Source organism: Camelus bactrianus, chromosome 11, assembly GCF_048773025.1.
Source record: "Camelus bactrianus isolate YW-2024 breed Bactrian camel chromosome 11, ASM4877302v1, whole genome shotgun sequence".
NCBI classification, from domain to species: Eukaryota; Metazoa; Chordata; class Mammalia; order Artiodactyla; family Camelidae; genus Camelus; species Camelus bactrianus.
Window position 1 is genome coordinate 44159561 of NC_133549.1, and position 21925 is coordinate 44181485.

General features: G+C 50.7%; 1 protein-coding gene across 2 annotated transcripts in view; it reads left to right on the top strand.

Annotated features, from left to right (window-relative positions):
* The window catches only part of SLIT1 (slit guidance ligand 1), a 179702-nt gene that overhangs the window by 123984 nt on the left and 33793 nt on the right, over window positions 1–21925 (top strand). For both annotated transcript variants that reach the window (XM_045507428.2, XM_010971119.3), the window contains exons 6-20: window positions 629–700; window positions 1316–1387; window positions 1915–2078; window positions 4662–4809; window positions 5249–5320; window positions 5840–5911; window positions 8158–8229; window positions 8952–9095; window positions 15507–15670; window positions 16325–16348; window positions 16499–16643; window positions 17261–17335; window positions 17489–17632; window positions 20258–20401; window positions 20689–20855. In XM_045507428.2, the coding sequence (XP_045363384.2) occupies window positions 629–700; window positions 1316–1387; window positions 1915–2078; window positions 4662–4809; window positions 5249–5320; window positions 5840–5911; window positions 8158–8229; window positions 8952–9095; window positions 15507–15670; window positions 16325–16348; window positions 16499–16643; window positions 17261–17335; window positions 17489–17632; window positions 20258–20401; window positions 20689–20855 (1679 nt within the window). The remainder of the gene's footprint in view (window positions 1–628; window positions 701–1315; window positions 1388–1914; window positions 2079–4661; window positions 4810–5248; window positions 5321–5839; window positions 5912–8157; window positions 8230–8951; window positions 9096–15506; window positions 15671–16324; window positions 16349–16498; window positions 16644–17260; window positions 17336–17488; window positions 17633–20257; window positions 20402–20688; window positions 20856–21925) is intronic.

The window sequence follows — 21925 nt, forward strand, 5'->3', positions numbered from 1 at the left end:
TTTAAATGTAATGGTTTATTTCTATTATTCAGATTTATTCTGGTCCAGGCTTACTCCATCCCTTCCACCCCCTACCCCTCTCCTGCCAGGTCTGACTGATGGCAAATGCCTGGCATGCTTGTCACTCCCCTACCTCCCATGCCTGTAGCAGACATTAGTAATTGATCACTGCCTTCTTTCCCAAGGAGCCCAATCACAGCTTCAGTTTATTCTGCAAGCAGCACTCCAGGCAGCCATCGCCAGTCATTCTCACTTGGCACTCAGACTGCAATCTCTTTGCCAGCTCTGGCTGCCACGGCTCCTGTGATAGATTCATTTTACAACTGCCAGAACCCTCCAGGTGGTCTCCAAGGTGGGGTGGTGCCTGCTGCCCAGGAGATATCCCCAGATTGGCTAATATATTATTATAGCAAATAGCTTATTTATACTTACTGTTTTAACTAAAAATAAGAAAGACTTTAAACTTTTATTAACATTTACTATTTGGATCGACACATATAAACTGGACAAATGATTGGGGTCAGGCCTCTTTTTTTTTTTTTAACTAATGGAGTGCTTGATCATAAATGTCTGGATTCCCCGGCTGCTGGCAACGTGCCATCCCCTACAACTTCCCTTTGCTTCACAGACAGCTCGACAAGAACCAGATCAACTGCATTGAGGAAGGAGCTTTCCGGGCTCTGCGGGGGCTGGAGGTGCTGTAAGTAAAATGTAGGAAGGGAAACAGAGGTGAGAGAGCCCAGCTAATATGAGTGCCGAGGCCCAGGCAGCTGGAGTCAGGGCCTGGGGGCAGCACAGGAGGCAGGAGACCTGGGAGGCGAGTTCTAGCCCAGGGCAGAGGCCATGCTCTCTGCCCTGCTAGTCTTGCCACCAAGTCATACTCCTGGGGTCATGTCCAGCAGTGTAACCTGGGATTACCCTGCTTGTGATAAACCCCAGGGCGAGGGGCTGTGTCTCCCAGGAGATTCTAACGTACAAGGCTGGAATGCCTCCCTTTTCTCTCTCTGTCTGTCTACACCCCACGCTTTCTTCCGAGCCTGCACCCATCCTCACTTTCTGGCTCCACCTCCCATCCTACCAGACTCGGAAGCTGTGATGTCTCTGCATGACTGTCCCAGCTCAGAGCTTTCCCTGGGGTGGCTCTGTGTCTCATGCTCTCCAGCATAGTCCTGGGTCCAGCCTAGCGCTGGTCCACCTCAGAGGGGACTGTGAACCACGTGTGGGAATCTGCCTGTTTGTCAGAGAGAAGCCGTGCCCGCCTTCCCACGCAGCTTCCTTCTGGGCAGATGCTAAGTGCCTGGTTTCTCCCTCTCAGGACCTTGAACAACAACAACATCACCACCATCCCCGTGTCCAGCTTCAACCACATGCCCAGGCTGCGGACTTTGTGAGTCAGCCCAGGGCAGCCGAGCGCGGGGCGGCCGAGCAGGGGAGGTGCCCGGGCCGGTGGGGAAGGAGCCCGGCCTCCTCTGCATCCCCAGAGGCCACCCCAGGTTGGGGGCTGAGTGGAGTTGGGGAGGAGGGTGTCTAAAAGGGAAGGACCTTGAACGTCATTTATATGTGATGTTTTGCTTGGAAAACAAATGAATTCCTTTTGTTTTGGAAGATGAGTTGTGTGATTGGGGTGGTGGTTCAGCGTGAGCTCAGTGAGGTGAATCCACATTCGCGGGGCACACTCTAGGCCAAGGGGTGCCCTCCCCTGAGCTCACTGGGAGGGAAGGGGCAGCCTCCAGGAAGTTTCTCACGACTGCAGATAATCCCCAAGTTGGGGCTGCGCTGCGCAGTTGACCATGTGCAGACTATGCCCAACCGAGTGAGCGCCCGGGGCTCAGCCCCTCCCGGGCAGAGGGGCTCCCACTGTTTGGCAGGGGGCTGGGGCCCAGGTGGGTTGTGAGCCGCCCTGTCCCCCTGCAGCCGCCTGCACTCCAACCACCTGTTCTGCGACTGCCACCTGGCCTGGCTCTCCCAGTGGCTGAGGCAGCGGCCCTCCATCGGGCTCTTCACCCAGTGCTCGGGCCCTGCCAGCCTGCGTGGCCTCAACGTGGCCGAGGTCCAGAAGAGTGAGTTCAGCTGCTCAGGTGGGTGCAGGCCCTGCTGGGGCTCTTGGCCACCCATTGCCTGCCTCCTGCCCCACCTCCCATCCCCTCCTGTGACCACCTGTCACCACACATTGACGTCTGGTCCTCCTGTGACCTCTGTCCTTGCCATCAGCTCCTGTCCTTATCTGTGGACACCCCTTCGACACCCACCATACCCTATCCTCACTCATTTTTTTCTGTCCCTGCTCATCACTCTGTCCTGCCATATCTCCTTCTCCTGCTTTATCCATTACCTCCTGTTCTCACCCATCCTGCCTCCCATCATTTCTCTCCTGTCCCCTACCCGTTGTCCTCTTCTGTCCCCTGCCTTTACTCTTTTTGCTTCCACCCAGTGCCTCCTCCTGTTTGCTCCCATCCCACACCTCCCACCCCTCACTCACTCCACTCCTTGCCCCCTCCTGTTACCACCTCTCCCCTCCCCCATTGTCTGACTCCTGCAACCTTGCAAAGTCATTGAACTGGGCCTTCTAGCCTTGGTTTGAAGTTAGATGGCCTTGGGAGTCTATGCCTCTATCTTCCACTTGGAGTCCTGTGAGAGCCTCCTGCCTGGCCACCCCACTTCCTCTCTGGCTCCTCCAATCTTCATCTTACAGCCCAAAAGACCTGAGGGGACCCCTTCTGGGCTGGTCACTGCTGCTTCCTCCTCACCTGGCCCCCCAGTGCTCCTGGGAGAGTCCCCAGCCCTGCGAGGCTGGGCGGGGTCCTCTCGGCCTCCCTGCCTGGCAGCCTCCTCACTCTTGTGTCCGGGTTGCGTCAGATGCCTCCCACCCCAGACTCCTGGCAGGCTGTTCCCCTTCAGCCCTTCACCCTCCCCGCCTTGCTGCCCCGAGTCCTCCTCACCCTGTGGAGCCCAGGGAACCTTCTCTGGCCCCAGAAGGGGGTCCCCCAAAGTCGCAAGCTTCCTGAGCACATGGAGCTGTGTACCATGTTCTCTAACCATATCTCAGCACTTTGCTCGAGCTTGACGCACAGAGGTAGATGCTCAAGGAATGTCTGCTGAGTGATTGACCAATTCTCAGGTTTTAAGAATAGGAATAGGGATAGGTAATTCATGTGGACAATTTTTATTTCGAAATGAAACCTTTTCCTTTGCATTTGGAATTCCTTGGTTTCTCCATTAAGGCATTTTTTTTTCTCTCCCCTGGAGTCTCTTCACCCTGGCAATCCCTGTCCTGAGAAGGGCGTAATGTCACAAATTTCCAGGAGTTCTCCTAGCTTTGTCCCCTTTGACCTTGGCGCCCACCCTTTGGGGTGGCCACCGAAAGGACTGGAGGTTAAAATGCCAGTAGGGGTGCACGTTGGCCTGGCCACTTTGCAGACTGTTTAGCAGAATCGACTAAAGTTGCACGTGTGTCTCCCCCAGGACTCTGCAGCTCCACTGCTAGGTATGTGCAGATGTTCTGCAAAACACCTGGCCAAGAATATCCAAGCAGCTTTTTTCATAATATCCCAAGGTTGGAGACAGCCCAAATGTCCACCAACAAAAGAATGGATTACCTAATTATGACATACCCAGATAATAGAATACTACTCAGCAATTGAAAAAGAAGGACAAACGACTGATTCATGCAACAACGTGGGCGAATCTTGAAGATTTTACATTGAGTGAAAGAAACTAGACAAGTGAGCCTGCTGTCTAGTTCCGTTTATATGAAGTCCGTGAACAAGCAGAACGAGTCTTTGGTGATAGATCTCACAGTAGTGGCTACCTCGGGGAGGGAGCATGAGGGACCCTTCCTGGGTGATAGAAATATTCCGTGTTGAGGAGGCAGTTCTGGGGCTACATCCATCTGGAGAAGTTCAGCCAGCTATACACTTGATAGTGCACTTGATATAAGTGCTACCTCAGTGTTTTTTTTCCCATTCTTATTTTTGGTAGGGGGAGGTTACTAGGCTTGTTTAGTTAGTTAGTTAGTTAATTTTCTTTTTTAATGGAGGTACTGGGGACTGAACCCCAGGCCTTGTGTGTGCTGAATGTGCACTCTACCACTGAGCTATACCCTCCCCCTCAGTGATACCTCAGTTTTAAAAAGTGTGGGCCCTGACATCAGACACTGGGCTTCACTCTGATGTCGCCATCTATTAGCTGTGTGAATTTCCATAAATTAATTAACATCAAGATTCTGGTTTTTCCACCTGGAAAACGGGCACGGTGATATCATGCTCTTGGCGAGGTAGTGCAGTAGGCGTGGATGAGCTACTGCGTGTACAGCGCTTATCACAGCATGTGGCCCAGAGTCAGTGCTCAGTAGACGTGGTCCTTGTCATACTCAGGCTCAGAAGTGTTGAGTGACTTGAACCAGAACCTGGAGCTTCAGAGTTGAGGCTAGGACTTCCTAGCAGAGGAATCACACTCTCAAGCAGCACAGTTAGGTTCAGATTCAAGTTCAGCAGATGTCTAACAGGTCCCTGCTATACGCCCACAGAGTTGCATCATGATCCTTGGTGATCTCTGGTTCATCATCATCCAGAGAAACAGCCTGTCCCCACCCATCAGCCTATACCTAGGGAGGGAGGTGCTGGCGCAGGACACCCTGAGGTCACAACCCACTCTTTCTGCAGGCCAGGGGGAGGCTGGGCATGTGCCCTCCTGCACCCTCTCTTCTGGCTCGTGCCCCGCCATGTGCACCTGCAGCAACAGCATTGTGGACTGTCGTGGCAAAGGCCTCACTGCCATCCCTGCTAACCTGCCCGAGACCATGACGGAGATGTGAGTACAGGCAGGGCAGGCACTTAGGATGTGCCCTCGGCAGGGCCAGGCCCTGGTGGGCCAGGGAAGAGCCAGAGTAGGCACTACCCCAAAGCTTGCCCCGAGGCCCATCAGTGTAAACAGAGAAGGCATGCTTTGCCTCAGCTGAGCCAAGCTCTCTGCCCGAGGCTGGCAACTCTGAAGGATTGGGGGGTGGTGTCCCTCAGTGGTCTGTCTGTCCAGCCCAGCTGGATGAGTCTGCTAGAATTGGTTACTTAGTATTAGCATCATTCATGAGCCCCTTTCAGCCACAACAGCCTGGGATAATGGAGCCTGAAAACCAGTCCCCCTACTCCAGACAGAGGAAGGGAGCAAGGGCTGGTGGGCAAAGGGCCTGGTTTGGGCAACGCCTGGGTGGGATGACCTGACCCTGCCTTTCTCTGTGTTCTCTCTCTTGCAGCCGCCTGGAGCTCAATGGCATCAAGTCCATCCCTCCTGGAGCCTTCTCTCCCTATAGAAAGCTGCGGAGGATGTGAGTGTCTCCCGCTGCTTCCTGGGAGTCAGCATGGAGCGGAGCCTGGACCCGGCATGCCACAGCTTGGGGGCAGGTCCTGACTCTGCCTCCTACGGCTGAGCAGCCCTGGGCAGAGCCATCATCTTCCCGCCAGGCTCATCTGTGATGTGGGGATGGCGGTGATGTGACCTCCTCTATGGATGTCATGAGGCCTAAATAGGATGCTGAATCTGAGTCTGGCAATGACCAGAGTTGACTGTCAATCCCCCATTTCAGCCTGGGCACCAACAGGAGCAGTTGAGGCTATGGGGGGGTGTGTAGGGGATCGCTGGGGTGCCTGCCCATGCATGACCCTTGGACTGCACAGGGAAATAGGGGCTGGCTGTGGGTTTTTCAGATAGATAGGGGAACTGGCCCCTTGCTTTCCTAATTTCAGAGAAACCCCTGCCCTCCTATGGTATCTGGGGGTTAGAGGGGACAGGCAGGGCTTGGTGGCCACTGTGGGATTCAGCCCTCTCTCCTCCGCTCATCTTGCAGAGACTTGAGCAACAACCAGATCTCGGAGATTGCCCCCGATGCCTTCCAGGGCCTCCGCTCCCTGAACTCACTGTAAGTAGCAGCACCAAGGCTCTGCAGTGGTCCAGGGCATCCTCCTAGGAGGCCAGCAGGGCCTAGGGCCCCTTTGGTGGGTGCAGAGCACAGCCCCTGCTCACCCAGCCTCAGTGGGTCTCCCTCTGGATGCCAAGGCCAGGGTTGCTGTGCCTGGCTTTCCCTTCCACTTTGTGGACCCTTTGCAGCTGGGAGGGGGAGGAGGGAATCAAGGGCTGAAGGTGCATGGAAGAGCTGGGCAGAGCTGTTGCCCCTGGCAAGTGAGATGTTCTCCCTTCTGCAGTGGGGATTTCCCCAGCATTCTTTGTGGCAGTCATCTGACTCAGCCCAGTCTTCATGTTGGCCCCACCTCCCCACAGAGGCTCAGCTCTCTGTGCTCCTAAGCTTCCCTGGGTCACCTATAATGGCAGCAGCCACCAGTTTGAGTTGTGAAATCTGCCTTGTATCTTTCATGCCAGCCATGCTCTGATCCCAAGTTGTGGTGGGCAGTGTGAAGACAGTGTTTCCTGTCCAGTATTTCCCTCCCCTCAGTGGATTATCCGAGTCCATCAATCTACAAAACATCAAGCAGCATTGAAAACTCATCTCAGAAATGTTATTTCATCTCTCTTTTTTCAAGATCTCTTGCTCACACCCCCAGGTTCACCAAGCCCCTCACTCTCTGAGGTCCCACAGTAATTCGTCTACACAGACAGTGAACTCAGGGTGCCTTGTAGTCAGAAGAGCTCCCTGTTGATGGGGGCCATTCATTACTTGTAGGAATGAGTGTATTCACCAGTCCATTGGCAGCACTGGACACATATTTGACGTAGATTAGGGACCTGAGAGTTGGAACAGAATGGAACTTGCCCTGGGGCAGTGCAGGAGGCTGTCAGCTCAGTGCCTTCTGTGTGCACCCTCTTCTCTTGGAGTAGTGCCCAAGGAGTGGGTGGGGCCCATTGTGAATGGCACTCCTAAAGTTGTACAGCGTGTAACGTACACAGCTGTAAATGACGGTCTGGTGATGGGTCACTGTCATTGGCTGAGGAGATCAGATCCTGAAAGTGGCTGCTAAAATGCAGGATTTTCCTCCAAAAAGTGAATAAATCTCCTCCTAAATTAGAACATGACAGTAACCCATCTAAGTGGGTTCCTGTTGCTCGTGGGTACCTGGCCACAGCTGCTTCCTCACTATATGGGAACTTTCAAGCTGGGGTCGTGCAAAAGATCCCACTAATAGTGTCCACCTTGGCAGGCCCTGACCTGGCCTCCCTGCCTCAACTCCTGTCCCTCCACTCCATTCTCCACACAGCAAATTGAGATATCTTTCCGCATGCAAATCTCATCATGTCTCAGAGGCTTCCTGGTGCTGGTAGGGTAAAATCCAAGCTACTGTCCCTTTTGTCTCCTCTCCCAAACCACAGTGGAGCTCTCCGCATGGGCTATCCCGGATCACACTTAGCTGTTGCTGTGTCCTCCTCCAAGAACGATCTCAGTGAGACAGCACACTCTGTTTTCACTCAGATGAAATGTGTCCAGGGGTGGCTTGTGGGGGCTGCTTGTGATACTGGAATGGAACACATCCCCCTCCCCAGACCCCCTTGAAGCTTTCACTGTCTGTCTGAACCCATTCCTGCTTGCATGTCTTTTTTGAACCTTAGCTTTCTTTTCTGATTATACGTAGAATTCATGCTCAATATAGAAAAATTGTGAAAGTACTAAAGCCTAAAACAATCCACTTGCAATCCTACCACCAGATCTCGGCACAGCTAACACTTTGGTCTGTTTCCTTCTGGTGTTTTACCTGTGCTGGAAAGACTCGCTTAATGTGCTAGAGCTCATACCAATTTTTGCCTGTAATTCTCTGAACATATGTTAATTATTCCTGCCCTTGGGATTTTCTTCTCTTTGAACAATCTCTTTTTGGATCCCAAACCAGGTTAATCTCCCATGAGGTTCCCTGGAAGGGCCACTTTGCTGGCTTCTGTGGGATCTGTGTGTGAAGGCAGAGAATGAGTGAGGCAGGTGTTCTGCAGTATTGGGGATCACAGCTGCCTCTAGCCCATTGTACAGACTAGAAAGAGGCGACCCCTTCCTAGCACACTTTACTGCCATCTGCTGGCCGCTGTTATAACAAGCCTGTACCGCTAGGACCTGCAACGTGAAGGGCTTAGAGGTGGTACCTTTGTGTGGGCATGACTTGCAGAGCTGTGCCCTCATCTGGTGGGCAGTCCTCCAACTCTCACTTTCTGCTGCCTTTTTTCCAGGGTCCTATATGGGAACAAGATCACAGACCTCCCCCAGGGAGTGTTTGGAGGCCTGTTCACCCTGCAGCTCCTGTAAGGACCAGAATGCAAGTGACCTTGGGTGGGGCCCAGGAAGGGGGCCAGTATTCCTCTGGCCTCTCAGACTGGCCCTTTTGGCCTCTTTGGGGTGTGGAACTCACTGGAGGCAAGGAGCTTGGGGGACAGCAGACCCAATAGGCTGTGAGAGGCTGTGGGGCTCTGCAGAGGCCAGAGAGGGAGGGAGAGGCAGGTTCAGAACTGATCGGAGAGCTGAGAGGCTCCAGAGATGCAGCCTGCGTCCCTGAGTGTGGCTGGGGACAGAGTTGTCTCCTGCAGGAGGACACCTGGGCCAAGATCAGCCTTCTTAAACCATGAGCATTCAGGCAAGGATTCTCTCCTAGGACCTGCGAAACACAGCACTCCATCTCAGCTGCCTGGGAAACCCAGCAGAATTCTGGGAAGGAGGACCCCCCAAATGCCTTTGGGAGTGGCTTTGCCACTGTGCTCTCTGCTGCCCCAGAATCCCATGGGGCACCTTTAGTGGTTCCTTGAAAGAGAGAAGAGTGGGCAGACCATTGGTCCCTGTGCACAGAGGAGGCAGCTGAGTTCTTGGCTCCACTGCATGGAGTGGACATCCAGGGGACCAGATTCCCTGTGCCTGTTCCTGTGGACTCCTCCCAGAGATAATGCATGCTCTACCTAGGAAGGTGCCCAGGACAAGATGAGTCCAGTTCTGTGCCTCTCCCCTCACCGCCTGGCCCTGGCTCTGCCCACAGGCTCTTGAATGCCAACAAGATCAACTGCATCCGGCCCGATGCCTTCCAGGACCTGCAGAACCTTTCCCTGCTCTCCCTGTACGACAACAAGATCCAGAGCCTCGCCAAGGGCACCTTCACCTCCCTGCGGGCCATCCAGACCCTGTGAGTGCCCTCTTGCCCTCCTCTCCTGCCCCCCTCCCCCACCCCAGCAGGTGGACCTAGAGGGAGGTAACAGCCTCCAGGTACAGACACCTATCTTGCCCTGTGCCTTTTGCTCACTGGGAATGGCCACTCATAGAGGACAGATTCTGGGTTAGATAGTCCTGTGTGCAAATCCCAGTTATGCCTTTTATTGGCTGTGTGACCCTGAGCAAGTTAATTAGCTTCTCTGGGGCTCAGTTTACTCATTCATAAAGTGAGGATATCATCCTCTTTATAGGATTGTTACGAGATTAAAAGGGATGTTTGTACAGAGCTTAGCTCATTGAGAATGCTTCTTAAATGCGGGCTACAGTTAATATTATTAGTATCATTATCACTCATTGACTTTAAGACCCACCTTGTTTCCACATCAACAGCTGTGAAATTGGGATGCATATTATAATCGATGGCATATCATTCAATTGGCAGCATTTTGTTCTTCCTTGATGGTGCGTAAAATAATAGTTCATCTTGCAATGGATAACATCCTAAATCAATGGAATACAGTAACAGCAATGATGATTATAAATTAAAGGTTAGAGAGCAGCAACTCTAGGAATTTGTTTCAGTCTTTTATTATAGAAAACCACGAGCATGTTAAAAGCAGCACAGCGAGCCTCCCAGTGCCCATCCCCCGGCTGCAGCTCACGGCCGGCCTTGCTTTACCTACGCTACCTCTTCCATGCCTTCCGAACTGCTGGGAAGCAAATCTCAGGCGTTATTTATCATCGACATAGACTTTATACATACTCATAAAAAGACAAGGACTCTTTTAAAACATACAACACTATTATTATATCTAAAAATGTAATAATTCTTTAATATCAACTAATTAGTGTTCAAATTTCCAAATGTCTCCTACATGTTATACAATTTTAAGCACAATTTATTTGAATCAGGATTTAAATAAGGCTTATGTATACTCTGCTGGTGGGTATGTAAATTGGGGCAGCCACTGTGGAAAACAGTATGAGGTTTCTCAAAAAACTAGAAGTAGAACTACCATATGACCCAGCAATTCCACTCCTGGGTATATATCTGAAAAAAACAAACAAAAAACCCCACTAATTTGAAGAGATGCATGCACCCGAACATTCATAGCAGCATTGTTTACAATTGCCAAGATATGGAAGCATATTCATCTGCTAAATGTCCATCAATGTCCATCAATGTCCATCAACATATGAATGAATAAAGAGGATATGGTATAACACACACACACGCGCGCGCGCGCACACACAATGGAATACTACTCAGCCACAAAAAAGAATGAAATTTTGCCACTTGCAGCAACATGGATGGACTTGGAGGGCTTTATGCTACGTGAAATAAGTCAGACAGAGAAAGATAAATTCTGTATGATATAACTTATATGTGGAATCTAAAAATTACAACAAACTAGTAAATATAACAAAAAAGAAGCAGACTTACAGATATGGAGAACAGCTAGTGGTTACCAGTGGGGAGAGGAGGGTGGGAGTAATAGAGGGGTGGGGAGTGGGAGATGTAAACTACTGGGTGTAAGATAGGCTCAAGGATGTATTGTACAACACGGGGAACATAGCCAATATTTTGTAATAACTGTAAATGGAAAGTAACCCAAAAATTGTATAAAAATTTAAAAAATTTAAAAATAGAGCATTTTAAGATCCCCTCATAAACAAAGGCCTGCACATCACAATTAGCTGGTACTAGTATCCTCTCCATCTCCTTTTCCCTTGTACTTTATTCACTGAAGACATTGCTTTACTTTGTATCCACAGTGTCCCAGTCTGGATTTGCTGATTGCATCCTCTGTGGTACAGTTTCACATGTTCCTCTAGTCTCTCTATATCCTACAGATAGAAAATTTCATCTACAAGCTTGTATCAGGTTCAGGTATTTTTTCTTTTTCTGGCAAGATGAGTTCGTAGTCAGTATCATGTACTTTCAGCAGGAGGCTGATGATATCTGGTTGTCTCTCTTTTTGTAATAAACACAGCCATTGATTTCAATGCCCAGACCCCACTCATTCACTGGGGATCCAGAGATGGTGACATGTGAATTCTAACATCACTTCTTCAGTTGACAGTACTGTTGCAGTTATGCTTTAAAAAAAGAGCCCTTGTCCTTTAGCTGGAATGCTTCTGTGTAGGGGGACTTCTCCTCTTCTACTCTTCAGTTAAACTCAGGCACTCCATTCCACATCTTTAGTTTCGAGCCTGCAGTTTGACTTGATGTGCTGACCTGCGGGTCCTGTGATGCGTGCTTGATGAGCATTTATTATTAATGTTATTATGGCCATTGTTGTTGTTGCCATCCCTGCCATTGTTTACCTGCTGGGCAGGGCTCTCCGTCACATGAGTTTGTCATGGGGTGCTGGGATGGGTGCGAAGCAAGCAGAGTAGAGTGCACAACTCCTGCTCCCTGAGGACCCTGCAAATCATTAGGGATGTCAGCCATGAAGACAAACTCATTAAGGCCCACGCACCTGCCTGCAGCCCACTCCTGCTAATTAATTTACTTAGCCAGGGAGGGGGAGAGGGAGCACCGTGGGGAAATCGTGCCAAGTATGTGAAATTAGAGGTCACAGGGAGACATTGGCAAGGTGGGTTATTTTACAGAAGCTGGCAGAACATCCGAGAGAGATGCACTGAGCAGATTATTTCAGGGCTGGGGACACATATGCAGGAGAGCCTTGGGAATGGGGAATGGGGCTGAGGGTCTCATGTGAGGAGCTTCTCCCTTTCAAGGTGGAAAAAGAATGAATACATCCAATGGATTGTGTTCACTGGGGGTGGCCTCTGTGTCCATTTACCTGGCTGGATTTCAGGAGTGCTTCTGCCCTCCTAGACCCTGTACCCGAGATCTTGGCCACTGCCACCAAGGTGGTAGTAGGGCTGAAAGCTGGGGCAGAATGTTAGAGCAGGAAGTTTTCATATAGATGAGATAGTAATAGAAGTGATACTGACAACAGTATCATCGCTGTTTAATACTGAAGGCCAGGCCACTGTCCACTGGGTGTGATTTTTTTACTTAATACTTACAGCAACCTATGTGGGTATCATTCCTGCCTTACTTATAAGGCAACTGAGGTGGAGGGCAGTTACGTGACTTGACTCACCCAAGCTCACATAGCATCTTGCAGAGCAGGGATTTGGTCTCTGTCACTGAGAAATTAGTTAGCTTGCCCCTCAATTATGCTTCTTCCCTAAGAATAGACCTCATTATTTAAGGCTGTAAGTAAAAGTGAACTTCCGTGAACAACTATTATATATTAACAACCAAAGTACAAGTACAATTTGGAACAAGAATAAAAGAAATGCAAATCTGAGGTATGATCAGATATTCTTATTACAGCCTCAGATGGTTAAACCCCTGGCTGAGTCTCCTATCAGATCTGAGCAGATTTAAACTCACCAAGTCTTGCCTGATTTGTTCATAGGTCCAAGATCTGTGGCTGAGGGCCTTGTCTCACAGCATTGTTTTTGCAGTTTTACTTGCCCCAAGAGACTAAAAAAAGTTTTTTAAGCTTGAATGAAGTATAACTTACATACCATAAAATTCAACTGTTCTGAGTGTACAATTCAATGATTTTTAATAAACTTACAGTTGTTCAGCTATCACCACAATCCAATTTTAGAACATTTCCATTACCCTCCAAAAATCCCTTGTGCCCAATTGCAATCAATCCCTATTTCCAGTCCATCTCCGGGCAACCACTAATCTAATTTCTGTCTCCATAGATTTGCCTTTTCTGAACATTTCATAAAAATGGAATCATATGATCTATCACCACTTGTGACTGATTTCTTTTGCTTAGCGTAATGTTTTTGAGGTTCCTTCATGTTGCGGTATGGTTAAGTACTTTGTTCCTTTTTATTGCCAAATAATTTTCCATTGTATGCACATTTTGTTTATCCTTCTTAGTTGATGGACATTTTGAATCATTCCCACTTTGGGGCCATTATGAATAATGCTGCTGTGAATATGTGCTTACACACCTTTATGAGGAGAAATGTTTTCATTTCTCTTGAAATTTCTGGATCACATGGGAAATTTACATTTAACTATTGAAGAAACTGCCACTGTTTTCCAAAGTGGTTGCCCCACTTTGCATTCCTACCAGCAATGTGATAAAGGTTGCAATTTCTTTACATCCTTGACCACATTTGGAATCGTTTTTCTCTTTGAGGGTAGCCATCCTGGAGAGGGTGACGGAGTTGCTCATTTTGGGTTTAATGTGACTAATGATGTTGAGCATTTGCCCCAAAAGATTTTTAGTTGCAACAACTTCTTTTTTTTTCTTTTTAAATGTCACTTTTTATTGTCTTGCTTTGTTTTGTTTTTGGGGGGATTGGTAACTAGGTTTGCTTATTTATTTATTATTTTAAAAAAAAATGACGGTACTGGGGTTTAAACCCAGGACCTTGTGCATGCTAAGCACATGCTCTACCACTGAGCTATACTTCCCCCTAAGTTGTGACTTCTTAATCCGTATTCCAAGAAAGACTGGGAATCAGAATTCTCTCCTACCTTCTGCTATCAGAAATGTCCATGGAGATAACTGTCTGGCCATAGGTGCAGCCTATTTCTGGATGTGCCTTTAAGATGATTATCTTTTCCCAAACATGTTTTTTTTTTCTACCTTCTGAGCATTTTCTCTCCCCTATTCCCTACTCTTTATCACTGCTAAAAATTCTACTTTATGTCAAATACTTAAGTTTATATAGAAGCGACTTGCCTCTATGGGTGGTTTAAGTTTTATAGGTTGCTTTTGACGCAAATAGACTGTTCTTAAAAAGGATGTATTCTACTCTGCACCCCTTAGACATTTTAATACATGCCTAAACAACAGAATTGAGTTGATTGTAAACTGAGTTTTCTGCCAAGATTGTGATACAGGGAAGCAGTTCGTTCAGGCAGAGTCTGGGCATTAAGGCACAGACAGATGTGCATGGGTGGCTGGAAAGATCCCAGAGCAATCCTTGGATCCTGTTTATTTTAGATTAGCTACGAACTCTGCCCTGGGGAGTCAGCAAACACATCTTCTCTGTGCAAATTGGCAGTTTAAATTGGGAAACAAATGTTGAACTGGGTGCAGAAGGTGCGGGAGAGGTCTGGCTCACTTGGTGGAGCTGAGAGGAGCCAAGACTCAGGCAGGAAATTGAGGGGGGCGCTGCAAAGGGGAGTGGCAGGGACAGCCGGGCAGGGAAGGCTCTCACCAAGCATCCTGACCAGCGGCCAGAGGGCAGAGCCCAGGAGGTGTCAGATGGAGAGAGAGCAGCCAAGGTCTGAGCTGAGCTGAGCACAGACTCTGGGTAAGGGCTCACGCCTCTGCTTGGAGAGCTCTGAAACCCCAAGGCTGGGCTGAGGCCAGTAAGTAGAGGACCTGAACTGATGGCATTAGTTGGAGGAAAAGTGGCAGTGGCATGTGAGTCCTCTCAGCTGGTCCCTGCTCTGTCTCTCCGTACTTCCATGCAGAAGCATTGGCTCTTGGGTACAGTAGCCAAGACAGTTGCTGAGTTTCTCTTCCTTGGCTGTCTTGGTGTGGAAAGCAGGGCATGCAGGGTGGCGGTGACCCAGACACAAGCGAGCAAGCCTACAGTGACCTACGTTCCCTCAGCTGGTGTCCCCTGTCAGCTGCCTCCTCCTCACATTTATCCTACTGGTAACGCAGGCAGCTGGCAAGAAAATCTGAATGGTTTGCCAATAAGTAGCTACTCAGTGATGCTCCTGAGTTTCCCTGTGTCAAGAGACAGCCTGTGAAGTGGTTGAGGGGAGGCAGCCTTTATGGCCTGGGGTGGAAACGGAGATTCCCTAGAAAGTTGAGGGACCACAGCAGACACTTTGAGACCTCCTACCCCAGCTGCAGGCCCAGCCTTGCCACTCTGGCCCCGTCCCTTTCCTGACAGGCTGTGAGAGAGAGGCTGCCGCTGCCCGAGGCCACAGGGAGGCCACAGTCCAGTACTCATGGCACCGGGGGTCCAAAGGCCTCTGAGTGCTGACCACCTTGAGTTTTAATGCCCCTACTGTCACCTTGCCATTGGAAAGACAAGGATGCCTTGGCTAGCCTCTAGGTGACTTCTGCCTCCACTCATGTTTGTCGCAGGGTTGAGGGATGGATGGGTGATTAGAAGGAGAGGGGAGGGGACAGAGTGAATCTTGAAGGGAGAGCTGGAAGCCCCAGGCTGTGGAGGTCCATCCCCACTGCCATGTTCTGGCAAGACTTCTCTGTAGGTGGCGGGTGACCCCAAGTCATGTACCCAGGTGGTGCATTTCTCCCCAGGGCTGGGTGGGCTCTGGCCACGAGCAAGCTGCGAGGCCACATCCAAGTGGTCAGCATGAGTGCGCAGCCTTTTCTCTGATCCCTGATCTGCCCCCTTCGGACAGGCATCTGGCCCAGAACCCTTTCATCTGTGACTGTAACCTCAAGTGGCTGGCGGACTTCCTGCGCACCAACCCCATCGAGACGAGCGGGGCCCGCTGCGCCAGCCCCCGGCGCCTTGCCAACAAGCGCATCGGGCAGATCAAGAGCAAGAAATTCCGGTGCTCAGGTAGCTGCCCGCCCGCCCTCACTCTGCTCAGGGACCCAGGATGTTTCTGGGTGGCTCCCACATGGGTGCCCTGGGCCACTCTGGGCCTGCGCTGGAGGGTGTAGGCCCCCCATTGTAGACTTGGATCTACAAGTCGCAGCCTGAGGCCTGGGGAGGAGGGAGAGCTTGCTGAAGGCCCCCCAGAGAAGACTGGCAAGGACCCAGGTCCCTCTACTTCCAGGCCAGTTCTCCTTCATGGAGCTGCTTTTAAGCCTTTTAAGACCCTCAGGAGTCCCGGGAACCCTCCTCAGAGGAATGGTTGCTTCCTCCAGGCTCTGGGGCAGCAGACACTGCAGCTGGCTGGGGACAGTGCAGATCAGCTTTTGAGCCCAGATACTAGTCTGTCCCCACCTGTGCCATTGCATGGGGATAGTCCCATGGCTTTGGTGCTCCCTGAGAGAGGTTTACTCGGGCATCGGCCTGGGCAAGGAACATCTGTGCTCTGTAGCAAGGACTTCTCCACACTGGGGCTGGGTTGGGGAGCTCTGGGGCCCTGATTTGCAACCCCAGTCACATTTCTGGGGTGGCTCCCATGGGCAGCAGGGCAGGGGCCTGGGCTGTTCCTACCTGTTCTGGACGATCCCAGCATTGTAGTGTTTCTGCTTCTCTCCCCAGCAAAAGAGCAGTACTTCATTCCAGGTAGGCGGGAGACCAAGGCCAGCCTGAGTGGGACTGTGGCAGGGGGTGGGCAGGGGGCTGGGGTGGCAGGCCGGGGGTGCCTGGGAGACCCTGGGCTGGGTAGGGCTGTGTGGAGCCCCTCAGCCCTTGGCTCTCACCCTCTCGCCACAGGCACAGAGGATTACCAGCTGAACAGCGAATGCAATAGCGACGTGGTCTGTCCCCACAAGTGCCGCTGCGAGGCCAGCATGGTGGAGTGCTCCGGCCTGAAGCTCACCAAGATCCCTGAGCGCATCCCCCAGGCCACAGCCGAGCTGTGAGGGCCCCCAGCCGCCCCTCACCATCACCTGCCTCCAGCTCCCACTGACCCTCCTGGGCCTCCCCCGGAGTTTTCCTCTGGTTCAGCTCTATTTGGGGACCACTGGAGACCCCACCCCGGAAGCATGGCAGCTGCTGGCTCCGGCAGGAAGCCGCCTCTCTGTTTCTGACTCCTGGCCCTACATGCCCCTGGAGGCAGTCTCTGGCACCCAGGGCAGGCCACCAGCCTGAACCTCCATGGACGGCTTCTCTTAATCACGCCTTTGTCTTCTTTGGGGGACCCAATTCCATCAGCTCAAGTTGTAGCTTAAGCTATTCTTTATTATTCTTCTTTCTCTAAAAATATAAATTTGTGCACATGTATATGCTTGTGCACGGACACTTCCTCATGCCTGTTGTTTAGGTATGTAAATTTTCACGGCATTTTTAATGTTTAAAATATCCCCATTCACCCCCCACAGTTGGCCCAGCCTTCCTTTGAAATAGGATCAGTTCGCTTGCCAGAGAAATTCTTCTGGGAGTCCCCTTTGTCTGAGTCCTAGATAGTCTCAGTTTGGAAGATACTTGAATGTCTGTCATTTACGATGTGTAAGTTCCTTTCATTGCCTCTTACAGACGATTAAACAACAATGAGATTTCCATCCTGGAGGCCACGGGGATGTTTAAAAAACTCACCCATCTGAAGAAAATGTGAGTTACCCATGAGCGGGGAGGTGCGATCAGGACGCTGGTCAGGATGGGAAGGGAGATACTGGTTGTGGGGTAGCTTCTGTGGGGGCAGGGCTCCGTGCACAGGAGGTGGGTGTAGGAGGGGGTTTCCTAAACTCCATCATCCTCTCCCAGCAATCTGAGCAACAACAAGGTGTCGGAAATTGAAGATGGAGCGTTCGAGGGTGCAGCCTCAGTGAGCGAGCTGCACCTGACTGCCAATCAGCTGGAGTCCATTCGGAGTGGCATGTTCCGGGGCTTGGACGGCCTGAGGACCCTGTGAGTGTGCGGCCCGGGAGCAGGGTGCACGGCCGGTAGGCAGAAGCCAAGCCAGAGTGTGGGCATCTGCATTAAAGGGAAAGGAAGAGGGAGGGTGAGAGACTCTCTCCCCTGGCCCCAGCTTGCAGGAGTTAGGGGGGCGAGGCTGAGGACCCTGGCTGCAATGCACCAAGTAATCCAACATTGGTAACTGTGGTGAGCCCTGTGTCTTGTTGCCTCGGGTGTGGGGTTGGTGGCTGGTGAAGGGATGAGGGGAGATGGGCCCTCCTGGAGCTCCCCGCTCATCGCCCAGTGGTCAGGCTGCAAGAGCACAGCATGAGGGTTCAGTTCAGGAGTGGCCAGCGTTATGGTGGCAGGGACATTAGAGAGGTGACTTAAGTGGGTACAGATGGGGGAGCAGGGATGTCCCACCATCCCTGGGATTTTGGGACCCCATGACTCAGAGCCCTGGCAGAGCTTCTAGACGTCAGGACTGAGTGGGATCGTGGGTCATCCATCCCTCCGAGAATGCTGCAGGGAGCCCCCCTCTCTGTCCAGGCGGCACTCGCTCTCTAGCGGATCAGGTAGACCTTTAGTGCTGTCAGTCAGACTTGCCACAGTGACAGAAACATCGCACGTCTGTGCTGTCCAGTCTGGTAGCCACATGAGGCTCTGGAGCACTTGAAATGTGGCCAGAGCTACTGAGACACTGACTTTTGAATTTCATTTCATTTTAATTAATTTAAATCTGAATAGCCACGGGTGGCTAGTGGTTACTATACAGATACCTCTAGAAGCCACCCGCTTGGATTTAAATCCCAGCCCAAAGTAGGGCTATCGATTTGTTCTCTGATCACATATCATGGAATTTGTGTAAGGAAAATGAGTGCATGAAGGGATTTCCTGTGAATTTTTGTCTGTTTTACCAAACGGGATTTATTATGCACTTTCATGCTTGCATTTTTCACTTGTGAATATAGTGTGGCAGGTTCTTCATAGAGGGCTGACTCATTCTTTTATATATATATGCCTAGTATTTCTTGAAAGAAGGTACTGTGGGCTATTTAACCAGTCACTTGGGTTCCTTCTGAGGAAGACTTGGAGTGGACAGAGGAGAGCGGAAGGGCCGGTGCTGGGATGGAACCAGCAAGAGCCCCCCCCCCCCCCCCCCCCCCCGGTGACAGTGCAGTTACAGGAGAAGGAACGCCCATAACCCCTCCACTGGGTGGAAAAGACCACAGTTAATTATTGATATAAACAACTATCTTTCCAGTTACACACACACACACACACTCCCCCGCATGTGCATACACGTATACACTCACATACACACATGCAAACACACAGATATATTTGAATGGAATCCCAGAATACATCTTACTTAGTAATCTGTTTTTTCCTTAAACATGTGAGTGTCATTACATATCCTTACAATTTCTTTTACATCATTTTGAATGACTGTATATTACAGTAATTATTAGAGATTTGGCCTATTTCTAATTTTACAAGCAGTGCTGTGATGAATATCTTTGTCATGAAATTCTGTGCCCCTCCAGGATTATTATTCTTTCAACAGAGCCCTAAAGGCATTCCTGCTGAACGGAAGCACAAAGGGCCCTTAGAGGGAATGGGCGCATCTCCCCGAGCGCACTTGCGGGAGGTCCCAAGTCCTTCTCCTGCCAGCCGTGCGTTAAAGTGCCCATCCTCCCACCCTCTTGGCAACTTTGAGTGTTACTATTATTATTATATTTTTGATTATTTTGTAATTTGGCAGGCAAAAATTCAGTATCACTTAAATGTCCTTGATTACTAGTGAGTTTGAACATTTTTAAATGAATGCTCATACACCATTTACTTATTTAGTTATTTCTGTACATTTCATCCTCATGACTCGTTTATTTTGTAACTGGAAGTTTGTACCTTTTAATCTCCCTCACGTAGTTCAGTCATTTTAATTTAAACCATTTAAATTTCTTTCATGAATTGCCTACTCTGTGTCAGACTTGGTTTTGGTTTTGCCTGGGGAGGGGAATTGAGCCAGGTGTTTGAGGATGAACAGAGACTTTTGCAGCTATAAATGAGGAAGAAGGTCATTCTAGAAGGAGATCATAGCCGGGGAAAGGCGTGGTGACACAGGCCCCAGCAGGAGACCGAAGGACAGAGGAGTTGAGGGTGTGTCCATCCCTGGGGAGGCAGGCAGGTGCTTGTCTGGGGTTAGGTTGGACAGGCTCCTGCAGGTCACAGTAAAAAGTTTAAACACCATTCTTTGGGCAGTTTGGAGGCTGCTATGGGCCTTAGGCTGGATGGATAGTGATCTACATAGCTGGATTTAGGTTTTAAGAGAGTCTTAGGTGTTGACGTGGAGCATGGCCTGGAGCTTGGTGCGGCTCTGGGCATCCAAGGAGTGAAGACAACAGTCGGTTGGCATGAGGGCCATGCAGGCAGGATGGAGAGGCAGGCATCTCCAAGCCGGGGAGGGTCTGGAGGGGAGCACAGGTGTGTAGAATTCCAGGGCTCTGGCTTCCCTCTGTGGCTCAGCGTCCCCAGAGGAGACTTTGTGAACTGGCCACTGGTAGTCAAAGTGCAGGGCAGGTGGATGTCCGCAGGGCACAGCGCGGGCTCTCCCCTCCTCCCCCTGCCCCCCAGGATGCTGAGGAACAACCGCATCAGCTGCATCCACAACGACAGCTTCACGGGTCTGCGCAACGTTCGCCTCCTGTCACTCTACGACAACCAGATCACCACCATCTCCCCCGGGGCCTTCGATACCCTCCAGGCGCTCTCCACGCTGTAAGTGCCCCTTGGAGGGCAGGTGGGCCTGGGGCTGTGGCACCAGCCACCTGGTTCCCTGGAGCCCCCCACCCCCACCCCAGGCATGGTCTCACTTGGGATGTTTAGGTCCTTGCAGTTTGTGACACGTGGGTGTTCTGCGTTAGAACACTGTCTCTCGGTAACTGCTGATTGTCTGGGAGAGGGTTGGGTGGCTGTGTGGCCCGCACTCAGCGGGCGGGAGATGGCTCAGCTGGGACAATGAGTCTGGCGGGTGTTTTCATGGTCACACGACCCACCTCTTCCAGAAACCTCCTGGCCAATCCTTTCAACTGCAACTGCCAGCTGGCTTGGCTGGGTGACTGGCTGCGCAAGAGGAAGATCGTGACCGGGAACCCGAGGTGCCAGAACCCAGACTTCTTGCGGCAGATTCCCCTGCAGGACGTGGCCTTCCCTGACTTCAGGTGTGAGGAAGGTAACTCGTGGGCCCCTGGGTGGCCAGGCCAGGGGGATGGGGAGTGGGCATGCCCTGAGACAAGGGGTCCTGTGGGGAGGGGAAGCTCTGCAGATGGGGAGGGGCGAGGAGCAGGAGACCCACCCAGGGCTGTGCCTGCCTCTACGGGGTGGGGTCTCCGTGTGATTATAAGAGCCGTAATGAGCTTATTGTTTAAAAAGGGGGGAAATGTGGATAAAAGAAGGGAATAAACATTACCTATTAGCCCATCACTCAGAGAAAACCAGGGTTAACATTTTAGTGCATTTTCTTTGTATAAGTACGTTTCACCTGGAAACCTCCCTCCTGGATCTTCCTAAGCGCTCCAGGCTGTGGGTTCAGCCTGTCCCTGACATGCAAATGGGCTGCTCTGGGCCCCCATCATCCCCATGCCGGTGGTTTCTGGCACCCGTGTCCTCTTTCCTTAGTATTCTCAGTCTCTCTCCTGTGGCCACTTCCTTCTTTCCCTTTGTGTGCAGAATCTAGCCCCGTCCCTCAGTTGCCCACAGAGCGTTCACACAAGGCAGCTGTTGGAAACAGACTTTTACCAAAGGTGACAGCAAGGTTGTGTCCTGGCCCAGCTGTCCCTGTTCTTGAGCCTTGTCACAGGGAACTTCTCTGCTTGCCTTCAACTTCAGCCCCCTGCTGCTTCCCCCTGGTCTCCCCCTTCCTCAGCCCTTCCTATCCTCTCTCCAGTCTGAGAGCTGGCCTATCCAGGCCAGGCGAGGGAGGTGCTGGGTAGGGAGCTTCAACTTTCTCACCAAGAATAACAGTCAGGGTATTTTTCTAAACAAAATCAATGGATTCTCTAAGAGCAGTTTTGCATCCAGCTTTTAAAACAAAACAAAACAAAACAAAATGCCATATTACTCACAAATATATTTTTATATCATTTAATATACTAATACCTTGCTAGGGTTTTTTTTAACCGAATTATATATTTTGACCATTTTTTATGCCATTAAGTTTCCTTTGAAAGCATTATTTTTTTCCAAGAAACAAGTTTCTTTCTATTTTTCTTATTACAAAGTGAGACATCTTCATTGCCCTAA